Raw genomic sequence first — 9459 nt, 5'->3', positions numbered from 1 at the left:
ACTCTTCCTCTCTCCGTGTCCCCCCACCACGTGTGCACGTACTCTTCCTCTCTCTGTGTCCCCCCACCACGTGTGCACACACTCTTCCTCTCTCTGTGTCCCCCCACCACGTGTGCACGTACTCTTCCTCTCTCTGTGTCACCCCCACCACGTGTGCACGTACTCTTCCTCTCTCTGTGTCACCCCCACCACGTGTGTGCACACTCTTCCTCTCTCCGTGTCCCCCCACTGCGGGTGCGCACACTCTTCCTCTCTCGCTCACAGATATATGCACACACGGGCAGCACGCCCTGTCCCAGCCAAAGGAAGTGGTCACCTCCCAACCCCTGTGCCTGGAGCCGGGCTGGCCCCTGCGCCCGGTGTGCACAGAAGGTGGCGGCCTGGCGGTGCCACGGGAGGCCCCTGGGGTCCGGGTGTGCATGGAGCACCCGGGGCTTTGAGCAGCGCTGTGCTTGCCTAGCTCTGACGTGGTTCCTACCAAGGGAAGACGTGGACATCACCGCCCAGCAGCACCGTGCTGCCCAGTGAGGCTTCGCGTGCTGGGACGTGCTGCTGGCCGGGCTGCACCAACCAGGCCCTGTAGCCACTGGCTTGTGATTGACACCCAGAGTGTACCGGGTCATCCCCCGGCCCTGCGCCGCGTCCTGCCGCAGCGGGACTCACATTCGGCCGGCCTGTGTCTGCCGGCGACGTTTTAAAGTGCGAATCGCTCTTTCCTCAGGGGTCACTTCCTCTAACGAAAGCAGCGTTTGAGTCAACAGGGTGGCTTGGTTTGGAAGTCAGCTCTGTGGGGTTGCCGAGCCCTGCAAACACCTTCAGAGGGTCACTGGTCGTGGCCCTTTCTGTTCCGGCTTCGGAGGGGAAGCGCACAGACCTGGCCAGAGTGTTTGGCGCCATGGAGGGTGGTCGGCAGAAGCTTGTACAGGGCTGGGGAAGGGGGTCTGGGGTCCTGCTCTCAGGCATGGAGGGTGGTCGGCAGAAGCACGTGTGGGGCTGGGGAAGGGGGCTGGGGTCCTGCTCTCAGACACCTGCAAGCCCAGCTGTGAGCCGCCTGCCCACAATGCGAGTTCACACCGCGGTCGTCGCAGGCCTGGCACGGTCGGGTGGGGGCAGGACCTGTTTACGGTGAATTCCCTGAGCCTCGGTTCCCCGGGGGCTGGGCCACTGGGCGGGCCCTTCGAGCGGTCTGTCTGCTGGACTGGGCCGCACTCCCGGGACGGGAATAGCTGTTCTGCCGTTTGGGTTGGGTCTTCTGCGACTGGCAGGTGTATCCAGATGGTCACAGGTGTTTTAAATCGTCAGGGTCCTGTCTGCTTTGTGTCCTCCTATTAACAGACCATCAAGGCGTCTCCAGCTTTCATTGTGGACTTGCCATTTTCTCCTTTCAGTTCCTTTGGTCTCGGTGCAGTGTCTGTGCTTCCATTTCCTGTCCAGTGTGACCCCCAGGCCTGGGCCTGTGAGTGGGCGGTGGCCCCAAGGCTGTGCACCTGGCCCTGCCCACGCTGGCGGCCGCGGGAGCACACGAAGGCGTCAGAGCTCTGTGCCGTGCATGGCACAGGGCCCCCTCCTTCAGGGGAGGGTTCCAGAACTCTCCAGCCCCTTCCTCCCGCCCACAGCCCCAGGTCCCTCTGGCCCCTGGAGTGTGGTGTGGTCAGGACGGAGGGCAGCGTAGCCCCCACGCCTCCTTCCCAGCCTTGGTTTCTGCTGGTCCTCGCCTTGGTTTCCCACTCGGAGGCCCCCGTCGCCGCCACGGAGCTGCCCCCACCCCGGCGCTTGCCCGTGCCTGGAGGACTCGCCGGGCGCCTGGCGGTCCAGGCGCAGCCCCTGGTGCTCTCTGCTGACCGAGCCCCTCCCTGGAGCCAGCGGAGCCCGTGTCCCCGCTCTGTCCTCGCCGTGTCTGTCACGTCCTTGTGCCCTCGTTTCGGGGTCATTCTCACTAAAGGATGGATTGAGTTGTTTGCAGACAGATGTGCCGTTCTGTCCGGTGGAGGCGTCCCGTGAGCACAGACCGGCCTGGGTGTAATTGCCGTGGTTTGTCCCCAAGAACCATTGACGTTTGACCCCATCGTGGCCGTGTGGGAGGTGCTGGGGTCTCGAGGGGACCCCTTGTGCACAGATGAACACCTCCCGCCACGCTGGGTGAGCCCTCGCGGGAACACACTGCGCCCCACGAGGCCGGGCTGTGGAACGGACCCGCTGCCTCGGTTTCTCTCCTGCATCCTCCCTTGCCACGTGCTCTCTGCACACACCACACCCCTTCCGCTCTCCACCCTGGGTTAAAGCAGCCTGAGGCCCTCCCAAAGGCAGCTGCCCAGTCTTGGACATTCCCCCAACGAGAACCGTGAGCCGAATGTCCTGTCAGTGACACTTTACATTCTTGTTTTATACCAAGTCTCCGGAATGCCCTGTGTATTCCCACACACAGCCCACCTCAGTGAGGACCTGCCACAGCTCAGGGGCTTCGGCCACATGTGACCAGGGCACGGCCACACTGGGCGCAGAGGCCTGGCGTCACCAGCCACACTGGGTGCAGAGGCCTGGCGTCACCGGCCACACCGGGTGCAGGGGCCTCGCGTCACGGCCACACTGGGTGCAGGGGTCTCGCGTCGTGGCCACACTGGGCGCAGGGGTCTCGCGTCGCGGCCACACTGGGTGCAGAGGACCTGGGTTTGGTTTCTCAGGTCGGCCTCACCACCGTGCAAACGGCGGAAGCTCCAGGTGTCCGGCTGTAGAGTAAACCTGCCAGAGAATGCCTCTGGATGTTTTGGCAAGCAGAAGTTGAAAACAGGAAGCTAAATTGTTGCTTTGTAATCGTGAAATCCGTTTTTCTGATGGTTGAGGGAAGGCTGTATTTGTCAGGGCAGATGTTTCACATTTGCTGGGAACGGCAGCCTCTCAGGGGCCTCCGGGCCCGTGTGGTACCCACTGATGTGCCAAGCCCCCTGCCTGGAGCTGGCACCAGGTGCTGTGGCCTTGGCTGGCCTGGCTTCCAGGACCCCCTCGGGGCTTTTCCTGACGTCCCAGGGGGCCACCCGTCTGGCAGGCACCCGCCCGTCACAACGCAGAGGCACCAAAGCTTTGATGTGCAAAATGTAGCAGGCTGGAAATTATCCCATAGAACTGCGTTGTTTCATTTTAAAACGTTCATTCCGAGAATTTCCTTGGTGATAGCAAAGATTTTTGTAAAAAATTTTTGGCCAGGCACAGTGACTCACGCCCAAAGTCCCACAGCTTTGGGAGGCCAAGGTGGGTGGATCGCTTGCCTGGGCGACATGGTGAAACCCCATCTCAACAAAAAATACAAAACTTAGCAAGTTGTGCTGGTCCACACCTGTAGTCCCATCTTCTCAGGAGACTGAGGCAGGAGGAGCGCTTGAGCCGCGGAGGTGGAGGCTGCAGTGAGCTGTGATCACGCCACTGCACTCCAGCCTGGGTAACAGCAAGACTCTGCATTTAAAAAAAAAAAATTAAAAGATGGGGTCTTGCTATGTTGCCCAGGCTGATGTCAGCACAGCACACTGTAGCCTCAAACTCCTGGCCTCAGGCGAGGCTCAAACTGCCACCTCAGCCTCCGTGCTGGGACCACTGGCGTGTGCACCACCACACTGGGCTTTAAAATTTTTATTTAGGCCGGGGCAGCGGCTGACGCCTGTAATCCCAACACTTCGGGAGACTGAGGCAGGTGGATCACTTGAGGCCAGGAGTTCAAGAGCAGCCTGGGCAACATAGCGAAACCCTGTCTCTACTAAAAATACAAAAATCAGCCAGGCGTGGTGGTGAACACCTGTAGTCCCAGCTACTTGGGAGGCTGAGGCTGCAGTGAGTAGAGATTGAGCCACTGCACTCCAGCCTGGGCGACAGAGCGAGACTCTGTCTCAAAACAAAACAAAATAAATTTTCTTTTCTTTTTTATTTTTTGTTTTGTTTTTTTGAGACGGAGTCTCGCTCTGTCACCCAGGCTGGAGTGCAGTGGCTCAATCTCAACTCGCTGCAAGCTCCGCCTCCTGGGTTCAAGTGAGTCTCCTGCCTCAACCTCCCAAGTAGCTGGGACTACAGGCACCTGCCACTGGGCCCCACCAATTTTTATATTTTCTGTAGAGACGGGTTTTTACCATGTTGGCCCGGCTGGTCTCAAACTCCTGACCTCAGGTGATCCGCCAACCTCAGCCTCTCAAAGTGCTGGGATTACAGATGTGAGCCACCACGCCTGGCTAATTTTGTATTTTTAGTAAAGACGGGGTTTCTCCCTGTTGGCCAGGCTGGTCTCGAACTCCTGACCTGAGGTGATCCGCCTGCCTCGGCCTCCAAAAGTGCTGGGATTACAGGCTTGAGCCACCACACCCGGCCAACAAAACAAATGTTAAGGCTATGCCTTTGCCGTCAGGCCCAGGCACCCCCAGCCTTAGGTGCCCACAGGTGTGACGTCTGTCCCTGCAGGTTAGGTTAGAATTCCCACTTTTCTGGATTTCATGTAAGTGGAGTCACACCGTGTGCACGCGTGACTGCCTCCCTTCACTGTTGCCGACAGACATCCGTGCTGCCCTGACCGGCAGTTTGTTCCATGGGTTGCTGGTGAGGACTCCACTGGACTCACGGTACGGGCACCACGGGGCTTATCCGTTCGCTGTGGATGGACATTTGGGGCTGCCGTGTGTGGAGCTGCCGTGAACACACACGGACGGTGCTGGACGGACGTGTCTGCATTTTTCTTGGGTGAACGTCCAGGACGGGACTGGCTGGCTGCGTGGAAGTCTGCGTTTACCTCTAAGACCCTGCTCTGCTCTGCAACGTGGCTGTGCTGTTTTCCTTCCCTTCAGCATGATGTGAGATTTTTGCTTGGTGTTGTCAGTGTTTATTTTCATTTTTACTTTTTATATTTTAAGAGACAGGGTCTCCCTCTGTCGCCCAGGCTGGAGCGAGTGCCGTGGTGCGATCACAGCTCACGGCAGCCTTGACTTCCGGAGCTCAAAGGACCCTCCCGCCTCAGCCTCCTGAGTGGCTGGGCCTACGGGCGAGCGTCACCATGCCCAACTAATTTATTATTATTATTCTTTGTAGAGTTGCCCAGGCTGGTCTCATAGTCCTGGGCTCAAGCGATTCTCCCGCCTCAGCCTCCCAAAGGACTGGGATGGCAGGTGTGGGTCACTGTGCAGTATTTCAGTTTTTAAAATTGTAACAGTCCTGGAGGGCGCAGTGGTATTTCATTGCAGTTAGAATTTTGCTTCTCCATCTCTGGAATCTACAAACAGGTGCACGTAGCACCCCCACCCCCACAGTGTGACAGCCCAGAACGTCTCCAAACATTGCCACGTTTCCTGGGGGCACATCAGCCCAGGTGAGGACCACGGTGCTGACGTGGGCCCGTCTTAACCAGCCGGCTTCCTCAGGATGGACGAGAAGCAGAAAGTCTTTGGGCTTTAAAGGGATCCACCGTGAGACGAGGTTCTCAGCCGCTGTTCCTCCACCTGCCGTGCGTGTTCACACACACAGCACTTCAGGGACGTACTCAGATGCTGGTGTAATCTCAGTGTCGGTGATATGAAAATGTCACCACCTTAGCCACCCAAGAAAGAAGATGAAAGTGCTAGTGAGTGAAAATGTCGTGGGCTCAATGGTGTCCCCCAAAAAAGATATGTTGGTGTCCTCACCCCCAACCTCAGAATGTGGCATTATTTGGAAACAAGGTCTTTGCAGATGCAAAGTTAAGATGAGGTTGTTGCGGTGGCTCAAGCCTGTAATCCCAGCACTTTGGGAGGCCGAGACGGGCGGATCACGAGGTCAGGAGATCGAGACCATCCTGGCTAACACGGTGAAACCCCGTCTCTACTAAAAATACAAAAACTAGCCAGGCGAGGTGGCGGGCGCCTGTAGTCCCAGCTACTCCGGAGGCTGAGGCAGGAGAATGGCGTAAACCCAGGAGGCGGAGCTTGCAGTGAGCTGAGATCCAGCCACTGCACTCCAGTCCGGGCGACAGAGCGAGACTCCGCCTCAAAAAAAAAAAAAGATGAGGTTGTTGGGTGGACGTTCCCACCGAAAGCTCATTTCACGGATGACCAGTCACGTAGAGCCTGTTTTCACGACCTAATCATTTACGTCTGAGGAAGTGTTTTCAACCTCTCGCCCGTTTTTGACCCATTGCCTGTCTTCTTCTTAATGGGTGCTGAGGGTTCTTAGTGTTCGCTGAACGTACGTCCTCAGTGAAATGCACGTATCGCAAACAGTTTCTCCCAGCCTGGATTATCTCTTCATTTTCTCTGCAGGTTCTTTCAAAGAACCGAAGATTTGGCTTTGATGGCATCTGGTTTATCCGTTTCTTCTGCTGATTTGAGCCTCTTGTGTTACCTGAGAAACTTCTGCCTACCCCATAATCACGAATGTTCTCCTGGATGAGCTTGTGGCCTCTTTTGTGTTCAGCTCACTGAGGTCCGGTCTGAGGTTGGGAGTTTGCGTTTGGAGCCTTGAGGCAAGGGTCGAGGGCCGTTGTTTGTAAGGACATCAGTGGGTCCAGTGCCATCTCTCATTTCCCCCACTGACGCCCTTGACATCTTCAGCAAACATCAAACCCCAGCCAGGCGGCTCTGCTTCTGGTCGCTTGTGTTCCGTTTAGCTGTGTCTGCCCGTAAGCTGATACCAGTCAACCTTGATTACCACAGCTTTGTAGTAAATCTTGAAACCTAGTCATGAAACTTCTCCAACTTCGTTCATGGTTTTCAAAATTGTTTTGGCTCTTCTAAGTCCTTTGTGTTTCCGTATACATTTTAGAATCTTCCATGGAGCCAGGCATGGTGGCTCACACCTGTGATCCCAGCACTTTGGGAGGCTGAGCTGGGAGGATCGCTTGAAGCCAGGAGTTTAAGACCAGCCTGAGCAGCACAGTGAGACCCCGTCTCTACAAAAGAAATGTAGAAAAATGGCCAGGCATGGTGGTGTGCACCTGTCATCCCAGCTACTTGGGAGGCTCAGGTGGGAGGATCGCTTGAGGCCAGGAGTTTGAGATCAGCCTGGGCAGCATAGTGAGACCCCATCTCCACACACACACACACACAAAGTAAAAATTAGCCAGGTGTGGTGGCACACGCCTGTGGTCCCAGCTACCTGGGAGGCTGACATGGGAGGATTGCTTGAGGAGGTCAAGGCTGCAGTGAGCGATGATCGCAGCACTGCACCCCTCTTCAATGGTGATCGCACCGCTGCACCCCTGCTCAATGATGATCCCACCGCTGCACCCCGTTCAATGAAGATCCCACCGCTGCACCCCTGCTCGATCGCACCGCTGCACCCCTGTTCAATGATGATCGCACCGCTGCACCCCTGCTCAATGATGATCGCACCGCTGCACCCCTGCTCAATGATGATCGCACTGCTGCACCCCGCTCAATGATGATCCCACGCTGCACCCCTGTTCAATGATGATCGCACCGCTGCACCCCTGTTCAATGATGATCCCACCGCTGCACCCCTGTTCAATGATGATCCCACCGCTGCACCCCTGTTCAATGATGATCCCACCGCTGCACCCCTGTTCAATGATGATCCCACCGCTGCACCCCTGTTCAATGATGATCCCACCGCTGCACCCTGTTCAATGATGACCCCACCACTGCACTTCTGTTCAATGATGATCCCACCGCTGCACCCCTGTTCAATGATGATCCCACCGCTGCACCCTGTTCAATGATGACCCCACCACTGCACTTCTGTTCAGTGATGATCGCACCGCTGCACCCCGTTCAATGATGATCCCACCGCTGCACCCCGTTCAATGGTGATCCCACCGCTGCACCCCTCTTCAGTGATGATCTCACCGCTGCACCCCGTTCAATGATGATCCCACCGCTGCACCCCTGTTCAATGATGATCGCACCACTGCACCCCTGTTCAGTGTGTGTGTGTGCATGTGTGTAAGTGTGTGAGTGTGTATTACCTGTGTTACCCAGGGTTTCCCACTCACAGGAGCATATGCCGTCTGCACACAGGCACGGTTTGACTGCTTCCTTTCCAAGCTGGATATCGTTTGTTTTGCTTTCTTGCCAAGCCGCTCCGGCGAGAACCCCCAGCACGGTGTGGAGTAGAAGTGGTGAGATATTCTTGTCCCTGACCTTAGGGGAAGCTTTCAGTATTTACCACTGAAGTGTGACCGTGGCTGTGGGGATTGTGTCAGCGCCTGTCATCAGGTGAAGGACGCTCCCTTCTGTCCCACGGCTGGAAGGTGCTATCCTGGAACGGTGGTTTTTCTGAGTTCATTGAGATGATCACGTGGGTTTGCACCTTTGTTCCATTAATGTGGTTGGTGGATTCGCTGGTTTTGACAGTCGTGAGGTGAGTCCACTCCGCCGTGGTGGGTCCTTTTTCTCGGACGGACTCCGTTTGCTGGGTTTTTTTGGGGTTTGTTTTTTTTTGCCTCTGTATTTATAAGGGATGTTGGCCTGTTGTTTTCTTGTAGGACTTTTGTCTGGCTTTAGTGTCAGGGTAGTGGTGGCCTCACAGAATCGTCTGGGAAGCATTCCTGCCTTCTCTGCTTTTGGAAGAGTTTGAAGGATTGGTATTAATTCTTTGCACATTTGGTAGAATTCAGGGATGCCGTCTGGCGCTGGGCTTTTCTTTGTGGGGTCTTCTCTTGCCGCTTGCTTATTAGTGATTCATATTTTCTATTTCTTTTTGAGTCAGTTTTCATGGTTTACATCTTTCTAGGACTCGTGTGTTTCATTCAAGTTATCTCATTATTCTCCATATCCTTTTATGCTATTTCATATTTTTCTCCTGATTAAAAGTAGCATGTTTACTTTGGATTTTCACAGAAAACTTTTCCATCTATCAGAAGCAGAGAGGAGTCTTTTTGGTGAGGCACAGCCAGTGAGGTCGGGAGTGAGGCCTGCAGGTGGGACTGGGTTTGGCTGCTGGTCTCCCCTTGCCTCCTCCCCTCATCTCTCAGCCATGGGGCCCAGACACGTCCCCTTGAGTCCCTGTCCCTGTGGAGAAGGGACACAGATTCATCTGTCACTTCCTTATGATACTTTGTGGAAATAAACTGTAGGTTGTTTGTGACAAGCTGTTCTTTTCTGCTAACTCTGTCAATGTTCATTGCTCCTAGGTTTTCACCGCGAATGGTCCAACGGTGATCATGCCCACCTGGTTCTGTTCGCGGGCGTGGTTTTCCCACGTGGGCCCCTTTGACGAGGGAGGTCAGGTAAGGGCCGAGAGGCAGGAATCGGGTCCCTCCCCCGGGCTTGGGGCCCTGTCCTCTGTGTGTGGGCTCCGCACACTGGGCACCCTCCGCTCTGCCATGCCTCCGGGGCTCTGGAGATTTAGGAAACCCCTGCCCCGAGGGTCCTCCCGGTGCCCCTCCTGGCACCCGCCAGCATCTCAGTTGTTTTGCTGAAAGCAGGGGGCTTCTGCGTGAAGGCTGTGGGTGCCCCGAGCATCTGCACCTGACCTACAGTGGCTCCAGGTGACCATCCT

The 9459-nt window shown here is 56.1% G+C and overlaps 1 protein-coding gene across 1 annotated transcript in view; it reads left to right on the top strand.

The window, feature by feature from the left end:
• Positions 1 to 9459, top strand: part of B3GNTL1 (UDP-GlcNAc:betaGal beta-1,3-N-acetylglucosaminyltransferase-like 1) — a 121806-nt gene that overhangs the window by 86776 nt on the left and 25571 nt on the right. The window contains exon 6 of the mRNA XM_011928748.1: positions 9092 to 9187. Within this exon, the coding sequence (XP_011784138.1) occupies positions 9092 to 9187 (96 nt within the window). The remainder of the gene's footprint in view (positions 1 to 9091; positions 9188 to 9459) is intronic.

Source organism: Colobus angolensis, unplaced genomic scaffold (assembly GCF_000951035.1).
Source record: "Colobus angolensis palliatus isolate OR3802 unplaced genomic scaffold, Cang.pa_1.0 Scaffold1, whole genome shotgun sequence".
NCBI classification, from domain to species: domain Eukaryota; kingdom Metazoa; phylum Chordata; class Mammalia; order Primates; family Cercopithecidae; genus Colobus; species Colobus angolensis.
Note: the sequence above shows the minus strand (reverse complement) of the source record. Positions and strands in the feature narration are given on the sequence as shown.